General features: G+C 42.0%; 1 protein-coding gene across 5 annotated transcripts in view; it reads left to right on the top strand.

The window, feature by feature from the left end:
* RDX (radixin) overlaps nucleotides 1-21,319 on the top strand; it is a 123,304-nt gene that overhangs the window by 44,963 nt on the left and 57,022 nt on the right. For all 5 annotated transcript variants that reach the window (XM_024105839.3, XM_065581451.1, XM_065581452.1 and 2 more), the window contains one exon: nucleotides 8,247-8,321. In XM_024105839.3, coding sequence (XP_023961607.2) covers nucleotides 8,310-8,321 — 12 coding nt within the window. In that variant the 5' untranslated portion in view covers nucleotides 8,247-8,309. The remainder of the gene's footprint in view (nucleotides 1-8,246; nucleotides 8,322-21,319) is intronic.

The raw sequence follows: 21,319 nt of genomic DNA on the forward strand, positions 1-21,319 counted from the left end.
CCCGAACCCCCTACTCCAGGTCAGAACACCCTCCCAGACCCTGTACCCACACCCCAACACCCTTCCCCAGCCCTGAGCCCGTTCCAGCACTCCAAATCCCTTATCCCCAGCCCCATTCCAGAGCTCACACCCCAATCTGGAGCCCTCACCCCCTCCTGCATACAACCCCCTGCCCCAGCCTGGAGTCCCCTCCCACACCCTGAACCCCTCATTTTGGGCCCCACCTGAGCCTCCGTGCCCCTCCTCCCCCAGGGCTGGAGTCGCAAGCACCAGCTTGTCTCGCTGTGAGTGAAGCTCCATGCCTCCCCACAGGGCTGTGTGTGGCCTGTGATTTTTTTTTTTTTCTGTGGGTCAGTGGCCCCCGATAGAAAAAAGGTTCCCTACCCCTGCTTTAATGATTCTCGTGGCTTTTCTCTGAACTCTCTCCAATTTATCACCATCCTTCTAAATTGTGGGCACCAGAAGGGACACAGTATTCCATCAGCGATGGCACCAATGCCAAATATAGATGTAAAACAACCTCTCTACTCCTACTTGAGATTTCCCCATTTATGCAGGATCGCATTAGCTCTTTTGGCCACAGCATCACATTGGAGCTTGTGTTCAGCTGATTAACCGCCACAGTCTCCACATTTTTTCAAAGTCACTGCTTCCAAGGATAGAGTCCCCTGTCGTATAAGTATGGCCTGCATTCTTTGTTCCTAGATGTATACATTTACATTTAGCTGTTTTAAAACACACATTGTTTGCCTACGCCCAGTGTACCATGTGATCCAGATTGCTCTATACCAGTGACTTGTCCTCTTCATTTGTCATTTCCCCAATTTTTCTGTCATCTGCAGACTTTATCAGTATGATTTTTGTTTTCTTTTAGGTTGTTGATAAAAATGTTAAATAGCCAAGAACCGATAATTACCCTGTCATCCTGTTTACCCTTTTTAAGAATTGTCTTTCTTCCAGTCTTCTAGAACTAATTGGAAGGGGAGGGATAGCTCAGTGGTTTGAGTATTGGCCTGCTAAACCCAGGGTTGTGAGTTCAATCCTTGAGGGGGCCACTTGGGGATCTGGGGCAAAATCAGTACTTGGCCCTGCTAGTGAAGGCAGGGGGCTGGACTCGATGACCTTTCAAGGTCCCTTCCAGTTCTAGGAGATGGGATATCTCCATTAATTATTAAAAAAAAAATTATTAACCCAGTGTTCCAAGATTTATTGAAAGTCAACTTCTTCCAAGATCTAAGGTGCTTAGATACTTCAATAATAGGAACTTAAATAAAATAGAACTCTTGCTGCATAATTCCCACAGAAAACTCTTTGTACCAGATTAGTCTGCTTCATTTCCCACCTTCTGTGCTCAGTAGTAGGTAAACAACTACCCTTTAATAGACCTGCTGAGGAAACTGCTTGCTCAGAGAAGCAGTGCCTAAGTTGTCAGACAGGGACTCTGATTCTGAATAGGATGCCTGCTTCTTCCAAGCAGGCATCCTATTCAAGTCTCCCACTTCTTTTTACCCCAGGCTTTTAGCTTTGTATATAAAAGTTTCTTTTGGAAACTAGCTGCTGCATAAAATATGTGATGACAGAATTTGGTATCAAGCATTTTGTGATGTCATTTTACAAAGAAAGCTTTATTTGTCAGCTTTTGATAAATACTTTTTTTTGGTTGGCTACAATAGAAACTTTGATACATACTAATGACTTAAAATCTGACCGTTGTAGTTGGATATCCTTTCAAGAGTCTGCATTCTTGGAGAATTCTCAGATGGTTGATTTTGTGATGTAGACACAGTTGACCGTTTTGCAGAAGGTCCAGATGACTGGTGTAGAGTATGGTTTTGAAGGACTGAAGGATTAAATAGTCACGGAGCATGAACTATCCCTTCATCTTAAAGGTGCCTCTTTGAGAAACGTAGATGATGAGCCTTTATTGGATTAAAGTAGTGGGTAGTTTGCAAAGTGAAGGAAATCTAAACAAATAATAATTTGGCCTTTTCTGACCCTTCTCAAGGATTCTGCAATTCAGTGTTTACATGGATGTTTGGAGAACTTATAAGCAAGTACATGGAATTAATAAATTGTTCCAAAGCCTAAGTATTTTATTTTATAAAATTGAAATGTTTATTTACACTAAATGTGATATTATTGGAAACACTTAGATGGCAAAAGGGGATTCCCATTCTAATATGCTGTATGACACTGATTCTGAATCTCCTTTGTTCAAATATTTGCATGGTATTTGCTTTATTGTAACAATAATTAGTGTCAATAATTGGACAGGATGCACTTTATTGAACAACTGCTTATTTGATAGTTCACTCTAACACAATTTTAAAGCATAAATATTTCTTAATATGGTACTCAGTTATGAGATCATGGAGTTTGGGTGTCTACATGTGGGATGGGGAGAGTTGGAGATAGAGCAGTACTTAGAGCCCTTGGCCAATTCCAGTTTCATGGGGAATCTGATGCGGAATAATGCAGCTTGAGTGAGAAAACCTCTCCACTTTAGGTGATTGGGGGAGTGGATGGTTTTCTTAGGGCTGTGTTGCCAGGCTCCAGGAGAAGGAGCCTGGCCGTATGTCTCTGAGCAAGTTCTGAAGTCCCCTGCTGCTCTTGTTCTCAGTGGATCCTTGGAGATGTTCACTGAACCTGGGGAGCTCATTGCATTTCAGAGATTAAGTCCCCTATCCTGTTTCTAAAGGAATAACACGTCAGCAACTCTGAAAATGTGACATTATAGTCTTTTTTCCTTCTGGCCCATTCCTGTAATAACTTCCATAAGAAGTGATGATCTGGTCCCAAGTTATTTTGTTGTTGTTTTTAAATGTAAAATAAAATACCAGCTAACTACATCATCCGTGTAGTGTGTGTATGTGCCTTCTTTCTTCCATCATTAAGATGGTAATTAGCAAAGGTTAATTGAAACATTTTATGAACATGTTAAAGGAAGAAATGGTCTGATATCAGACCTTATAAAAATGAATGTCTAGGTACATGGCCCTTTACATAGCATTATAATATTGTGGTTACGTTACACAGTTACAGAACTGTATCTAATTTATTATAGCATTCTATTAAAATGTGGCAATAAATCAGTAGGTTTTCTGGTGGCTTGTGTTGGATTCAAAATCTTTACAAAGGTATGACCCTCATTAAATGTGAAAACATTAATCCTGATCTGGCTTCTTTGTTTTAAGAGAAGGAATTAATACAAAGATTACTTAAATATGGTGGGATCAAACAGACATTTTCAGGAAAATATTACTGTGACTTACAAAATACACGAACCAGTAGGGTAAAATTTCTAAAAGTGCTTAACTCACTTTGGAAAATGAACTCCTAAGTCATTTGAAAATGTTACCCTTAGGCAAGATCTACGCTAGAAGCGCTTTTACTGGTAGAGCTATGTGATTACAGCAATACTGGCAATAGGCTGATAGTGTTGTGGATTAATTTGTACTGGCAGAGCTGTACTTTTGTCAGTATAGGTTATTGCAGCCTGCCCCTCTTCCCCCAAATGAAATAAGCTATATGGACAAAAGCACAGTTTTCTGTTATAACTGCATCTACACTAGGGGTTTAATGATGGTTAGAGATCACATCTCTTCACACCCCTGATTAACATAGTTATGCTATCAAAAGTTTGTAGTGTAGACCTGGTCTCAGTCTCTTAATGAAATTCGAAAGAGAAATTTACAATGTAATTTACAGAGAGTCATTGCAGCCCTCTACAGTTTTATGGAGATATTGAAGCAGATTGAATATTTCTAAAATCTTTTTTTATCAAAGTTCTCTTAAGCATATTGTTGACAAAGTTGATTTTAACCTCTTCTGAAGGTATCAAATTCAAATTTAAAGAAAAACTGCAGTGACTAATTTTTGTGACTTTAGATGTTTACAGTATACTATTTAAAGAAGAAATGCATAAGAGTTTAACATTGTTTGCCTTTGTCACTTGTGTACTCTGCAAAGTTAACCAGGTTCGAAAGCTCTGTGGAGCAGGGGCTGTCATTAAACTACAGTGTCCAGCCAGCACAGTGGGGCCCTGACCTGATTGAATCCTCTGTGTGCTACTGCGATACAAATGATTGATAAATAATCACTTTCTGAATCCTGTTAAATTATATACTGCTTAGTTATGATTAAGGTTGCCTTTTAGTCACAGGCTAAATTTTTAGTAAATTTTTAGTAAAATTCATGGATAGGTTACGGACAGTAAATAAAAATTCATGACCCATGACATGTCCATGACTTTGTACTGTATACCCCTGACTAAATCTTGGGTGCTCTGAGGCAGGGAGCGGCATAGGGGCGCCGTGGATGCTCTGGAGGGGGTGTGTGGCCTGGGGGCCACCATAGCTGCTGCGGGGGGGAGTGAGGGGGAGCCAGGCAGCAGCATGTGGCCTGGGACCCCTGCTGCTGCTGGGGGAGGGCAGTTGAGGGGCTGGCAGGCTCCCTACCTCACTCCATGCAGCTCCGTGGAAGCGGTGACGTGTCCCTCAGCTCCTAGGCAGAGGCACAGCCAGCGTTCTCTGTGTACTGTCCCCTAGTGCCAGCTTCACAGCACTTCTGGGTGGAGGCAGTGTGCAAAGCTGCCTGGCCATGCCTCCGCCTAGGAGCCGAGGGACATGTCACCACTTCCAGGAAGCCCCCTGAGGTAAGCGCCGCCCGGAGCCCTCAGCCCTCTCGTGCCCTAACCTCCTGCTCCAGCCCTGAGCCCTCTCCCACAGCCAAATTTCTGCTGCTGCTGCGGTGGGAGGATGAGGTGGCCTGAGACTGCCCCAGCAGCGGCCAGTGCAGCTGGCCCAAGGGATGCCTTAGCTGCTCAGGTGGCCCCCGGTCCAGCCGATACAGATGTCACAGAGGTCCTGGAAAGTCACGGAATCCGTGACTTCCATGACAGATTAGCAGCTTTAATTATGATTGGCTGAGATGACAAATTTCAGTGCAAGAGATTCTCTTGGCAGGTCTGTTCAAAACTTGCAATAATCTTTTAGATTATTAGTATGATACAAAGGAGCCTAAAAAGATGAACAGACAAAAACCAAGCACAAAAATTTAGGCTGTGTATGAGAGAAAACTTGCCAATGGTGAAATGTGTTGGGCTGTGGCATAGTATTTTTAGGGAGATAGTGGAAATCTCATAATTTTTTGACTTCTAAAAATTGGATTAGATGACTAGTAAACATGGTGTAAGCAAAGAACAAACCTTCATTGGCAGGTATTATCATGCATGTCTTCCTTGAAGACCAGGTTAAACTAATATCAGTAGTCTTAACTTTTAGTTTTCTTTTTCTCTTTTTTCCCCATGTATCATATTGAATTCATCTCCCTACTTGGTGTTACTGTGTCTTCTCCTCTTAGATCCCAATTCAGCAAACCATTTAAGCACATTTTAAAGTGTCATTGAAATCAATGGGAGTTAAAGCATGTGTGCTTAACTGCTTTTCTGTATCAAGGACTTAGTTGTTGTTTAGCTAAATATAAATAGTAAAGTTCTTTCCTGGTAAATCAGTCCTTTCAGCCCCTTGATTCTTTTGTTGCTCTTATGTGAACTCACTCAGTTTTGTCAACCTTTTAGATCATATGAATCTGAGAAATGAATGCAATCCATGAGCAATTTTCTGCCCTTTATTTTCTTGCTCCTGTTTCTGATCTTTCTAGGACCTCCATATATTATTTCTTCATGGTGTTTGCAACTGTACTCAGTCAGCTTGGGGCGAGGAAATAATTTTCTTTCAGGTCAGATTGGCAGAGACCCTGGGTTTTTTGCCTTCCTCTGAAGCATGGGCACAGGTCACTTTTTGGTTTGAACTAGAGTAAATGGTGGATTCTCTGTAATGTGAAGTCTTTAAATCAAGATTTGAGGACTTCAGTAGCTTAACCAGAGGTTATGGTCATCCTACAGGAGTGTGTAGGTGAAGTTCTGTGGCCTGCAATGTGCAGGAGGTCAGACTAGTCAGTGGTTCTCAACCAGCGGCCTGATCAGCACACGTGCGGCCCATATGACCTCCTCAGGGCCATCCAAGTAGTGTGTGTGTGTGTGTGTGTGTGTGTGTGTGTGTGTATGTATGTATAGATATAGATATAGATAGATGTGTGTGTGTGTGTATATTGTGTGGATGTGGCCCACATAACACACGGAGAACTGCATATGCGGACCACAGTGGTAAATAGGTTGAGAACCACTGGACTAGATGATCATGATGGTCTCTAGTAACCTTAAAGTCTACTGAAATTCACAGAGGAGAGTTCATAATGTGCGGTTGATACCTTCTACCATATTATAAATGAATATGTTAAATAAGACTGGTTCCAGCAGTACCACGTTAGAAGCCTTCCTTAGCTTAAAATTAAATAAGTTTCTGTTTATCATTACCAGAAGTAGCTAATATTTTTTGAAATGAAAAATGGGCCTTTTTCCTTTGAAAACTAAAATTGTTATGAAAAATTTGTTTTTATTCATTTTCTGGGTTTTTTATGAAATCTGGAAAAAACTTTCATTTTCAGTTTGTCCCTCCTCCTTCCCAACCATCCTGTTGCTGGGACCCTGCACCTCCCTATACTAGAGTTAAGGGGGACTAGAAATAAGGGGGGTTGTCTCCCTATGTAGCAGATGTTAGGAGCCCCAAGCCACCTTCTGGATTCCTGAGGGGGTGCCTCCCCCTAAATTCACTTACAATTCCTGTTTATTAGGGAGCTCTATCTTTTCTGTAATGAGTATCTGCACTGGACATGTGACAAGCCTGCTACCTACTGAATTGCGACATCTTAATCTAATCTCCTTACCTACCTCACTGGGTCCCCGACCTGCTGTAGAGAAGGCAAAAACCACAACCTTTCTCAACCAATTTGGTGGTGAGGGAAATATTCTTTCCCAGCCTCCTCCCCCCACCCCCCAAGGTGACTAGCGCAAACCCACAGCAGATCATAAAACTTGGTTCTACTCTGCTCCCATGTGTGGGACGGAGAGCTGCTGATCAGTGTTTGAGAAAGAGTTCCCTTTGGAATACAGGAGTATAAAGACACCCCCCCCCCCCCTTCATCTGGTGCATATGGTGGGTTAGTGTCCCTCTCTGGTCCAGCCATGTCCTGTTCCACTCCACTTAGGTAAGTCCATCGCCCTTCTGCCTCCCTTGTGTTCCAGATGCAGTAGGACCTTTAAAGGAACCTTGTCCTCTTTTTCCTGCTGCTCAGACAAGTCACCGCATTCAGTAGTGGTGAGCACATTCTTACTCACTTTTCAGAATACGACTGCACTGAAAGTGAATGTTGTTTTTGTGGACGATGCTGTACTCCCTGGCAACCTGTACAAAATGGTCATAGCAACGACTAACTTTTACAAATGATGCTATATCCAAAGGGGAGAAGGTGGCTAGATAACAATGCGATCTGATCTAATACTATAATGCAGGCAAGTTTCTTGTGGTACAGAAGAATTAAATTGAAATTCTAGAACACAATAAAAGTAAATGCTTTTACAGCTATATCTATACTACAGTAAAAAGTGTTGTTTTGTTTTTTAAAGCAAGTGACACTACTTTGCTGCTTTGAAGTAAAATTCAGAGAGCAGATTTTGCTCACTCTACGTGATTTCACTTTTTACCTCAACTTATATACATCTCATTTTGTTTGGAAAAGGGAATACCTGAATTAGTGCACCTGAATGGTTACAAAATTAACAGGGTATTCCTCCTTAAATAGATTTTTAAAAGGATATCTTAATTTAAAAAATCCTGTTTGGCTCTCCATGTTTGCACACTGTCAAAGCTTGATTAGGGTGGACAAATTAAATTATAGCATAGGAATTCAGTGTGCAAATTTTGGTGGCGCAGGTATACTTAACTCTTATGCAGCACTCTTCAATTTTAAAGAAATTTTTAAACAGTGGCTAATCTTTAGAACCCTTGGTATTAAGTCTGTGATATCAAAGTTGTTAAAGGAGTGCTAAAGCATTTTAGATCACCATTGTCTCTTTATTCACTTAAAGTACAGCTGCAGAAAACTAATAAAATGAATCTAATTTGCTTGCACTCTGCTCTTCTAGTTCTGGTAAAAGGACATTGCTGTTTTTACCAGATGTCCCAATTGCTTTTATGTTAAGTGATCAACCACAGAGTGAAGTGTGTTTTGGGCAGGTAGACTACTTATTTGTTTACCTCTGTTGGAATTTGTACTATTTGCTATGATGTACATGAACTCTACTATGATTAATTGCATAACAACCATACTACATTTGTCTTTAACAGACTGGGACAAAAGAATTTGCAGAAGATTTTGACTGAACAAGAAATTCAGAGAAGGAGAGAAAAATGCCGAAGCCAGTAAGTAGATGCCTCCTTGTTCTTCTAGAATTGACATAATAATAGCCATAATGCTCCCTGGACTGTGATTTTGTCAGATCTCATAAGCTAATAATCAAGGTTGGGCCTATTTAATACTTGTATATGGGCAAGCGTCCAAGATAAAAATCTTGGAACACCTCTACCCTGATATAAAGCGACCCTATATTACACAAATTTGGACAGAACGCGGTAAAGCAGTGCTTCGGGGGGCGGGGCTGCACACTCTGGTGGATCAAAGCAAATTCGATATAACGCGGTTTCACCTATAACACGGTAAGATTTTTTTGGCTCCCGAGGACAGCGTTATATCGAGGTACAGGTGTACTTCAAAAAGTGGTGATTAGTGTTTCATTTTGGGGGGCCCTACTCTGACAATACTGAACTAAATTGCAGCACAGTGTTAGGGGGATTGTGCTTCTGGAGTTTCTATATTTCAGGTGAAACATAATGGTGAAAAGTGGCTTCAGAGATGCCTCATGTATCTGTTTCATTGTCTATTTAAGTCAATGGAATGTCCTTTCACTGACTTAATGTGTATTGGATTGACCCTGTATGGGGGCTTGCAGGGAAAGGCTTGCTTAGGTGAGCAGTGATAAGTCCCTATGGTTGGGGGGAATGATGAGCAACAATATAATGAAACTTGTATGTCAATTTAGAATGCCATGGCCTCCATTGCACCATAGGACTGGCCTGGATGTCTTTTGGCTTGACTCCTTGGTGGGAATAACTTGGATCTTATTTGTGGTTTGGGACTGTAAATGCGATAGGAAGGCAAGCACAAACTTTTAATAGTCTGATTAGCACTTCATTTGCATTGAGGCCAGGTCTCATCCCTGTTGCTGCTGAGATGAGGGCCACAGACTGGTTAACCCTTAAACTTCAGTTTCTAGAAAGGTTCCAATAGTCTTTGGAGAGAATATTATTGGGAGAATATTATTTAGCCACTGAATCATTCTGCCAGAGTTTTAGTAGGACATTAAGGCTCTCCTCTACCATCCATAAAGTGGCTTCTAGTTGTCCCTTCATCCTCCAAGTTATTGACATGGAGTGGCCTGTTTGCTTATTCTCTATACTTAATGGGAGCTTGAATGCTATTTCTGCCTTGTACTCAGCCATTGGAATAAATAATTATGATACTATATAGCCCTTATGTAGCTCTGTTAATCATTAGATCGATAAGAAATTTTGCTGTTGATTCAGACTTGTCAGTATAAGGAGGTTGTCTTCTTTTATGGCTACACCCTTTCCATTGGGAGCTGTGTGTTAAATGTAGGAAAATACCACAACACATGGACTTGTGACCCAGTGAGGCTTGATTATTTTGATTCTCTTAATAGGGTTTTCAGTAGAGCTTCCCACTTGGGTGATGAGAGTTTAGTGGTCCTTTAAGACTGAGGAGGGAAGTCTCGGGGGCCATCCTACTGCATTACAGGGATTTTTATGCAAACCCAGATCCATGGAACAACTAAAGCAACTGGGAGGCAAGTGGCTTGAGGAGAATCCAGGCTGCTACCTCTGTCTGTGGCCTGGGATCAGAACCTTGAAGTTTGGGTGGGCAAGGCTCCCTTCTGCCTTGGCTAGCCAGAGAGAATCCTGGGCAATATAGTCCCAGGGCTGCTGAGAAGAAGGGAGGAAGTAGGATATAAACTGCTTTCTTCCCTCATAGCTGAGACTGGAGGGAGTTAGAAGTGCTGGCACTCTCTCTTGGAGACAAGGAAAATTTGAATACCAGATCTCAGAGAAGAATCTAGACTCCTGTTAGGAAGGGGTGCAATAGTTTTATGGGAACTTTTATATTCAACTTCTCAATTTACTGTCGTGGGCTTTGCCAGCAGACCTCTGGGGAGAATGTGAAATCCATGGAGGAATACCGAGTGAAATAAACACCTTAGGGAAGGGAGTTACAGTACACGATTGTATTTTGGAGAAATCCACTGGCATTGCCTTCTATAAATTGCCATTAACTGTACCTACTGTTAATAACTAATGCATAATGCAAGAACACACTTTCACACAGTATTGAGCAGCATTATGAGAATTATACTACCTGCCCTCAAGCTTTTCATTGGCTGCTTTTGAAGTGGTGGATGGACTTCTTTTTAGTTTGTCTTTTTTTTTTTTTTTTTTTTTTAAGGCCTGAATGGCCTAAACAATGGTTATGTTCAAGACTTATCTTTATGAAAATATGTACTGGGACATCTACTTCCTTTTAGGAGTCCTACTGTTGTGCTTGGGGTTAGAATGTGATTTGTTTGGTTTCCCTGTGGCCAGTCCTAAGCTGTGGAAGGTCTCTCTCTCTCTCTCTCTCTCTCTGGGCATCTGCCTCACCTTAGCTCTCAATTTAAAAACAGCCAACTAACAACCAAAAAAATATTTTTTTCCCAAGTTCATCATGTATTAAATCCTTGTATGGACCTCTTTTTCCATTGAATGACTACTCTAACTTTTTATCTGTTCTGTATTTGTTGATTTTTAGTTGTAATGTATTTTAGAGTTAACTCTAAGCCATGACTGGTGCCTTAATTACTGTAGAGCATCTCATGGATTGGCACTTAATATTATAACTAGAGAGCACTTTGCTAATACTATGCTGTAGCTCTCTTTTTACCTATATTACTATGACTGTTTTAGCTGTCTTCTGTTTTATAATGTCTTGTTGGAATGTGAGTGGTCTAATGTGTAGAATTCAGGGGATCTAACAAATTCTTGCAAATGTGTGAGCCTGGGCAATATAACACATTCATTGATTTCTTTTTTTTAGGTGAACCTTCATACCAGTGTAGAATAAATTTTATCTTTGGATCTTATGGATAATCAGTCATGAAGCTCATATACATTGTTTCGACTTTGAAAGACTTAGTAGAAAAGACCTCTGCCAAACTGTGTTTGGCTTTAGTGTATTAGCCTGTTATAAAGAAGAATTTTGTATTTTATATTTCACTACCTATATATTTTATATTTTCACCTCTAATAACACAGCTGAAGATCCCAGTGAAATCCAGAGGGGATCTCAGTTTCAGTTTTTGTGTTTAGATGGAAAATAGATCGTTTGACTCGAATGTTGAACACAGAATCCAGTTGACAGTTTTGTATCACAGATAAATTTAATAACAGAACCTAGCTGGATAATTCTTAGGACTTTCTCAGTACTAAGTCTCCTTCTGGGATCATGTTCATGCGACTGTGAATTTCATCTTTTGAGTGGTAATAGCCATTTTTTGAAAGGTGGGAGTGTTTGATCACTTTATACATTATTAGGCCAGACAGTTGGAATGAAAAGTTGGAGTTAGGACTTTTAAAGACATTAAGATGAGTACTTTAGAAATATCTAGGATTGATAATACTTTCTGTTTGATAATTTAGCATTCTTTTTCCACTGAGGCTATATTTGGGATCCAGTGGCCTTCCCATAGGCTATTTATTCAGCATTGCCTGTACTCGTCTACATTCTCAACTCTATTGGGCATCATGGAATTTAGCTCCAGATCCAGTTTTCATTGTAATCTTCCAGTGATTTCAATGAGAGTTGCATCAGGCCCTTAACTCACAAAAGATAATAATTATCAATGGATGTATGACCTTTGAAAGGTTTAGTTATCTCAACATCCTGAAAGAGTAGATTATTTGTTTAATCTTCTTTTTTCCAGTATGCTCTTCCAAAAAAACTGAATCAAAATCATTTTTAAATATATGCCATTTTCTTAGATCTTCACCTAAACTAGAAGCATTGAGACTAAAATTAGACATGGTTACATAACTGTTAATCATTTCATAGCCTAAGAAGATTAGGTTTAATTGACTCTAGCATTTACAGAGAGTAAGAGGGCTTCTACAATTTTTTTCCCCACCAGCTATTTTTGGTTAGACTTTGGAGTATGTGCATACAGGACTCCAAGCCCTAGAAGAAGAAGGATAACACTACATTGGACACCTAATGATGGTAAATAGTGTAGATGCAACAAAATAAAAATCTATGCTGGAAGGGAGTATAATTAGCATATCTTCCTAAATCTTTTCAGGTATAGAATACATCCAAAAGCAGTAGACTTCAGATTGTAGAACAGTGTTGATAGCCTAACATTTTCTTAATTATCTTAAATTTTGGAAGATTATAGTGAATTTTAATAATTAGTATTTAAATTTGATATTTGAATTGAATATAGTGTAAATTCACTTTTTTGGGCTATATAAGGTTTAGTTATATCACTTTCATAGGAAAATCTTTCAAATTTACTTTCCTGTTATGTGGTAGGCCTTGTGGCCTCAGGACAGCCCTGCAAGTGGCTCCTCACCTCAAGTTTCCCTCATGAATAACCTAGAGGACTCCACTTCAGGCTCTGACTTAAATATCACCTCTCCCGGGGTCCAGTTTATTACAAAATATCATGCAATAAACTCTAACAAAAGTCCTAACACATCATCCATATCGCCTCCGAACAAACAGTCTTTGCTGTCACCATACCCCAGTGTCTTCCATCACAGCTAGGTTCCTTATCTGTCCTCTTCCATCCATCTTCCAGGACCGCCATCCCCAGTCCTTCCACCTGGGGCTGCAACTCAGCTCTTCCCGGTGGGAACTCCCATAGCCTCTCTGCCAGGACGATTCTTGCCAGGAAAGCATCCCTCAAACACCCCCTGGCCCTTCTCACTGTTCCTTAGGGTCCAGCTCTCAAGCAAGAAGATGTCAGTGGATAAGCCCCTCCACTGCTGCTCCTTCTTTTTGCCCTCTCTGTCCCTGGGCTCTGGCACTCCAGCATAGAGCCAGCAGGCATCTCCCTCTGTTGCTCCTCTAGCCCAGGCTCTCTGGCTTGGGGGACAGCAGCCAGTAAAATCCCTTTTTCTGCTCTTCTGCCTTCAGTCTGCTCGCAGGAACCACTTTGTCTCTGGCAGTTCTTATCTCCTAGGGCCCTTCTTCTGACTGACTCAGCTTGCTCTGACTCACCTTTTCTAGCCCCCAGGTATTGCCCTGTCTGATTAATTGGTCCAGCTGGGAGCATCTGGACTGGAACAGGAGAGTTGAGCCCAGTTTCATTTAATGGGCCAGCTACCCTGTTATGGATAGCTAAACTACAGTTCAAATAGATATGTGGCATTTATTTTTACAGTATAAATGGATATACGGGTGGCCAACAGAAGGTATGTGTACACTGCAGTGTAAGCTTAGGGTTAATGAGATTTGAGTCCACAAACCCTGGGTTTGCAAGCCCAGCGCTTAAGCTTCAACACTGCATATTGACCATAGGTTTAGAATTTCTGCACCAGGGCCTTTAGCCCACGGCTTCAACATCCACACTGCAGTATGCAGGCTGAATCAAAGCAGTTTATGCCAGGCATCCTGTTCCTCTAGCCCCTGGTTCATGGTGCAGTGTGGGAAAATTTGACTGTCCACCCTGCATGTTACAGGAGGTTATCACAGCCTGCCAGGTTCTCAATAGATCCTGCTGAGCTGTCTTTTGGGTCTGCATGCTCACAGCAATTGGATCAAGCAGCAGGGAGGAGTCACCATTTGAAGAGGTTCTTTTGCTTGCACTTTTACTCCAGCAAATGGGCAGAGCAGCCATGACATGAGGTGGACATTCCTGTAGCAGTTTCTGTCCTACCAAAGGCACCTGTTGGAGGAGGGCGATACAGGATACAGAAAAATGGAGCTGATGCTGCTCGTGACTTTGTGTAGCCTCTGATGCCACCTACATTGACCTGGTGCCGGGCCCCAAGCACAGAGTGGTGGGATTGCATTGTCATACAGACCTGGGATGACCAGCAGTGAATCCCAAACTTTCCCATGAAGAAAGCTACATTTCTGGGAGCTTTGTGAGCAGTATGCCTCAACCCTCCAGCATTATATGACATGCATGAGGGCATCCCTAATGGCCCGAAGCAGGTTGCTGTAACCGAGTGGAAGCTGGCTACCCCAAACTGCTACAGGTCTGTTGCGAACTAGTTCGGCGTTGGAAAGTCAATCAAGGGTAAAATGGTTGTGGAGGTTTCTAAGGCAATCAGGCATGTGATGTCCACAAAAGTGGTGGGCATGAACAATATCCCTGAAGTAACTCCTGGTTTTGAGGAATGGGGTTTCCAAATTATACTGGGGCCATTGATAGGATTGCTCCTAGTTTGCCCTCCTCTTGCCCAAGATTACATAAACTGCAAAGGGCACTACTCCGTTACTAGGTAGACCCTTATGGACCCCACAGGCAGATTTATGGACACCGACATTGGCTGCACTGGAAAAGTTCATGATGCTAATGTTTTCTGATGATTGGGAGTCTACATTCATGGACAGGTTGGGACACTATTCCCACTAAATGATACTGTTATAAATGGAGATACTGTTCACACTGTTAACATGGGGGACCCTGTGTGCTCCCTTTTGCCTTGACTACTGACAAACATACTGATCTCAGCAGGCCTGGCAAAAGAAGCTTCAATTAGGCTTTCAGCAGGTGCATACTGGTGGTTGAATGTCTCGCTGGAGGGGATGGTTTGAGGAGATTGCCTACAATGGCATATGGCCCATCTGCAACTGCTAGTAGTAAATATTCACAACAGCCAGAGATGGAACACTAGATGGGAAATGGAGGGAGGGATAGCTCAGTGGTTTGAGCATTGGCCTGCTAAACCCAGGGTTGTGAGTTCAATCCTTGAGGGGGCCATTTAGGGAACTGGGGTAAAAATCTGTCTGGGGATTGGTCCTGCTTTGAGCAGGGGGTTGGACTAGATGACCTCCTGAGGTCCCTTCCTACCCTGACATTCTATGATTCTATGAAAGTCTCTGGGTTACTACAGTAAATTCTTTCTCAGGTGTCTGACTGGTGGGTTTTGTGGACCTGCTTAGTGTCTAACTGATCATCATATTTGGGATCAGAAAGGAGTTTCCCCCCAGGTCAGATTGGCAGAGACCCTGGGGTATTTTCCTCCTTCTGCACCATGGGGCACAGGTCACTATGCTGGTTTAAACTAGAGTAAATGGTGGATGGACTTGAAGTCTGTAAATCAAGATTAGAGGACTTTTGTAACTCAGCCGGAGGTTATGGATCTATCACAGGAGTGAGTCAGTGAGGTTATGTGGCCTGTACACAGAAGGTCAAACTCGATTATCACAATGGTCTCTTCTTTCTGACCTTAAAGTCTGAGTCTATGGTGCTGTTTACAGACCCATTTGGATGCCTGTCTCATCAGTGTCATTATTGTGGTTTGCTTTGCTCTTCATAATCTTTGTGAAGCCAAAGGTGAGCCATTTGCTCCTGAATGGAGCTATGACAGTAATGGATTGCTGAACTTGTACACTCAGCCAGAAAGTGCACCTGCCACAGCTCGGGCAGGATTCATCTGGGCAATATAAGGCAGGAATGCTCTGTACTCGCATGTTATGGATTTTCATGGGCCAATGAAATAGGGAGAATAGTATATTTGAGTGTGATTATACAGTCCTTACATAAATGAGGTGCTATCACATCATGCAATTAAATGTAGGGGGAGAGGTGGATTGCTATGCATTGTAATTATGAATGACATGAGCGCTTATAAACTGGCAGGGACTGGGTTTATGGGAGGATTGATGTAGAGAAATGTATTGAGAAATAGTGTTTGCATACATCTTCCCAATTGTCTCTTATCATGTGTTTACCTTAATTATTTGAAGCATACATTATGTAATGTGATGCAGTGATGGCAATAAAATTTCTTAGCAAAATAAAAACCTTATTTTTGAACATATATTAGAAAAGTACAGTATTAAGTCATTGCCAGGTAGGCCAGTTGCTATTAGCACATGAAAACAATAGTAATAAAGCAACACCAAAACTTTTAACAAAGTGCATGAACAAGGCAAACAGGGCAACCAATTTCAAACAATAAACCCCCTTACTGTTGTGTGCCTCCTGGCTGCCTGTTTGTGTTCCTTCCTATTTGTTGCCGCTTCCAGGGATTGGAGTTGTTCACGGGGTGGAGCTTTGTCTGCACTGGAGTGGAAGCTTGCAGGGGAAGGGAAATCAGCATGGGGTTGGAGGACTGCAGGAAACAGATTTGCCATGTCCAGTTGCTGCTAAGTCCCAATTGCACAGGCAGCCCAATCATAGAATTAATCTGCGGGATATGGAACCATGGAGGGGACTCAGGACAGATTCATCAGGAGCTTGTAGTACTCTGGGGGTTGCAGGCATTATTAGCATCTTGAACAGGTCTTTCTCTGGGGTTCTGGGTTCCTCCCTGAGCTGATGTTCCTGCTCTAGAAACTGTGCTGGAAGCCTCTCCTCAAATGCTGAAACTCCGTCCTCTTGCTTTGCAGCCAGTGTCTTGCCTTCCACTTGCCCTGCTTTTTTCTTCCTCTGGTACTACACCTGCTTGTTGGCCCTGTCCAGAATTTCTACCATCATGGAAACACTTCTGCTTGGACCTGTCCATGACAATTCTGCATCCCAAGGTCCTGCTGGAGTGGGCCCACTCTACCAAGAATGAAGGACCAGCAGAGCTCGAATATACTAAAAGCAGAAATCAAACAGTATATTATTGTTTCAGTGCCTCACAATAGGTTCAGTGCCATCCGCAGGCAAAAGTGCCTTGTGGAATCTCAAGGCCAAAAAATGATACTCTGTAAAACTGAGCTTCAGTATATTCTGAGAGGAATGCCTCAGCTCAGTTAATCACAGTGAAAATACTGCACAGTCAATGGCAAGTTACAGTTTACAGTTTTTTAAATAGCTGAGCTCCTTGAGAGGCATGGGGGGAGCTTACTACAGAAGCCTTCTCTACTTTCAGACATTGTACTTTCTTGAGGACATTACAATCCCAGAGGTTCCAGAATGGCAAAGGGAAATTTTATTTCAAGCTGCTTGCTTGCAAGCCAGCTGTGTATGCCACAGAGGTTTTCAAACTTATGGTGGTGGAGCAGCACATCTCTGAGTGAAGTGGGCTGGTGACCTACAGAAGAGGGCCTAGGAAATATGCCCTTCCCTGAAATGTGATTACCAATCTGGAGTTTCTATTATGTTTTTGCAGCTATCAATGCCTGGGATTGGGTTAAAATTCATGGGGGAATCAACAGAATGCTGTGTTAGTGTTCGCATGGATGACCAGCTCCATACGACACTCAATAGAGACTGCTCTGAACGCATCTGCCCAGGGACTACATTCAAATGCACATGATAATACAAACTCTGAAACATCTACAAAGCCATTCTCCCTCTCCTTCCCCCCCCCCTCCTCCTCCCTGGTACATTTCTGAACAGAATACAACCTCCTGACTGTACTTTGATAATTGATTTTGTCATCCAGTTGCTCAAGCAGTTTTCTGTTTACAGGCAGCTAATTACAGAATCATAGTGTTAAAAGTGCCTGCATGGGTCATTTAATCTAACCTTCTGCCAAGATGCATGATTTGTTGTCTAAACTGTCCAAAACAAATGACTATCCAGCCTCCTTATGAAAATCTCCAGTGAAGAAGCTTTCACGACTTTCTGAGGCAGTCTGTTCCATTATCCTACTGTTCTTACAGTTAGGAAGTTTTTCCTGAGATTAATCTAAATCTGCTATGCTGTAGTTTGAACCCATTGCCTCTTGTTCTGCACTCTGGGGCAAAAGAAAACAACGTTTCTCCATCTTTTTTATGGCAGCTTTTCAAGTATCTGAAGACCGCTGTCGTATCTCCACCCTCCCCCTTAATCTCCTCTCCTCTTCCAAACTAAACCCAGTTCCTTCAGCCTTTGCTCGTATGGCTTGCATTTCATCCCTTTAACCAACTTTGTCGCTCGCATTTGGATACATTGTGGAGTGCCCAATTTGTAGGGTATGGCATACTAAAAGGGAAGACAAGTGTTCTTATTTCAAATTACCTGACTAATCTCTGTAAGAATGTGCATGTTTCTAGTAAAAAAATATTTTTAAATGCTTGTTTCCCTGTTTGTGCTTCCTGATCTTCATTTTGAATTCCATATGGTAGTGGTGATGAGAAGGGGGATTTACACTAGAGCACTGGTGTGCAATCTGTCATTAGTGGATGCAAGCCACAGGCAACAGCGTGTAATACATTTTGCACTGGGTAAAAGACCAGAAATTCCTCACACCCCAGTATTATTAACAAAAACGGTGGAGCAAGAAACTTACCTTCATGCCTCTATGGGACATCAAAAAATCTCCTGAGTAGAGACCCAGAATGTGATGCAGCTGCTCTAGTGGAAAAGTCTCCTCAGGAACTGAGTTGAATACGAGAGTCACTTCACCATCCTCATCTGGCTTCTCTCCAGTCCTGTACTGGATTAAAGGATGAGAAGGTCATCATCCCAGCTGATCAGGCTGTCATGAAGCGCTGGTGGCTCAGTGCAGTACACTTGGTCCCTCATAAAAGGGGCAGGATGATAATGAGTTCCCAGAGGTGTGGTTGTTATCCCTGGCTTGCCAGTAGTTGGTTGTGAGCTGCTTAATTTGCTTTTAGCACTGGTCCAGTGAATCCTCAGTGCTGCCAGTTTCTTCGCTATTAGCTGCTATGCGTGGTCATTCCTGGAACTCTTGCTGAAGTCAAACTGTTTGCTCGCCTTGCACCAGAGACTGATCAAAATCTGCCTGTGCTCCCATGGCCAGCTAGCAGTATGCTTGGCAAAGCAGTTCTTTGTGTCAATGGCCATAACAAACACAGTAGAAGGTTCACTCTGCTTGCAATTCAGTGGTCAGAACAAAACGGAAGGGTTAAGCACTGAACAACTATACATGAACTAGAGGGTTTGCTTTCATTTCCTGAAAGTTGATTGGCCAGTCTTGGGATAGAAAGGACAAAGGACATTGTCCCATGGGATTATTGGTGGATTCTCAGGACCCACTAAATGAATTCTTTGCATCGGTCTTCATGGCTGAAGATGTGAGGGACATTTCCAAACATGAGCCATTCTTTTTAGGTGACAAATCTGAGGAACTGTTCCAGATTGAGGTGTCATTAGAGGAGATTTTGGAACAAATGGGTAAATTAAACAGTAATAAGTCACCAGGACCGGATAGTATTCACCCAAGAATTCTGAAGGAACTCAAATGTGAAATTGCAGAACTACTAACTATGGTTTGTAACCTATCATTTAAATCAGCTTCTCTACCAAATGACTGGAGGATAGCTAATGTGACACCAATTTTTAAAAGGGGCTCCAGAGGTGATGCCAACAATTACAGGCCAGTAAGCCTGATTTCAGTATAGGGCAAATTGATTGAAACTATAGGAAAGAACAGAATTGTCAGACACACAGATGAACATAATTTGTTGGGAAAGAGTGAACATGGTTTTTGTAAAGGGAAATCATGCCTCATCAATCTACTAGAATTCTTTGAAGGGGTCAACAAATTTGTGGACAAGGGCGATCCAGTGGATATAGTGTACTTAGATTTTCAGAAAGCCTTTGACAAGGTCTCTCACCAAAGGCTCTTAAGCAAAGTAAGATGTCATGGATAAGAGGAAGGTCCTTTCATGGATCGGTAACTGGTTAAAAATAGGAAACACAGGGTAGAATAAATGGTCAGTTTTCAGAATGGAAAGACAGTGGTGTACCCCACCGGTCTGTACTGGGACCAGTGCTGTTAAACATATTCATAATGATCTGGAAAAAGGAGTAAACAGTGAGGTGGCAAAATTTGCAGATGATACAAAACTACTCAAGATAGTTAAGTTCAAAGCAGACTGCGAAGAGTTACAAAAGGATCTCACAACACCAGGCGACTGCGCAACAAAATGGTAGATGAAATTTAGTGTTGATAAATGCAAAGTACTGCACATTGAAAACATAATCCCAACTATCCACATAAAATGATGGGGTCTAAATTAGCTGTTACCATTCAAGAAAGATCTTGGAGTCATTGTGGATAGTTCTCTGAAAACATCCACTCAATGTGCAGCGGCAATCAAAAAAGCTAACAATGTTAGGAATCATTAAGAAAGGGCTAAAGAATAAGACAAAATATCATATTACCTTTATATAAATCCAGGGTATACCCACATCTTGAATACTGCATGCAGATGTGGTTGCCCCATCACAAAAACGATATATTAGAATTGGAAAAGATACAGAAAAGGTCAACAAAAATGATTAGGGGTCTGGATCAGCTTCCATATGAGGAGAGATTACTAAGACTGGAACTTTTCAGCTTGGAAAACAGATAACTGAGGGGAGATAGAAGTCTATAAAATCATGACTGGTGTGGAGAAAGTAAGTAAGTGTGTGTTATTTACGCCTTTGTCACCGAAATATCGGGTCCACCTAGCTGAGAGCCAATAACAGCCAGACAGGGATAAGGAAGAGTTACTTTATTCTGCAGAAGAAAGGAGAACTTTGCACCTTGGTACAAAAACTCTGTCTTACACACATTTTACAGGTCCTTTATACACATTCAGACAAAGGCCCTTGCCGTATTAACACTTGATTGATGGTTGTCAGACCCGTGCTTTTGCTATCTGGTCAGTGAAAACTGGCTTGGAGCTCTAGTTCCCTCTGCTTCAAGGCAGAGGAGAGAAGACAGTTCAAAAGTTCAGGCTACTGTGTAGTGAGGTGTCTGCTTCCCCCTAATGGCCACTGGTTGACATAAAGGCTGCTAGCTGTTAAGGGGGGGATCACTAGTAACTGTCACACCTTCTCATAACACAAGAACTAGGGGTCACCAAATGAAATTAATAAGCAGCAGGTTTAAAATAAACAAAAGAAGTATTTCTTCACACAACGCATGGTCAGCCTGTGGAACTCTTTACCAAAGTATGTTGCGAAGGTCAAGACTATAACCAGGTTCTAAAAAGAACTAGATAAATTCATGGAGGATAAGTCCATCAATAGCTATTAGCCAGGATGGGCAGAGATGGTTTCTCTAACCTTTATTTGCCAGAAGCTGGAAATGGGCGACAGGGAATGGATACTTGATTACCTGTTCTGCTCATTCCCTCTGATGCACCTGACATTGGCCACTGTCAGAAGACAGGATACTGGGCTGGATGAACCTTTTGGTCTGACCCAGTA

Source organism: Chrysemys picta, chromosome 1 (assembly GCF_011386835.1).
Source record: "Chrysemys picta bellii isolate R12L10 chromosome 1, ASM1138683v2, whole genome shotgun sequence".
Classification (NCBI taxonomy): Eukaryota; Metazoa; Chordata; order Testudines; family Emydidae; genus Chrysemys; species Chrysemys picta.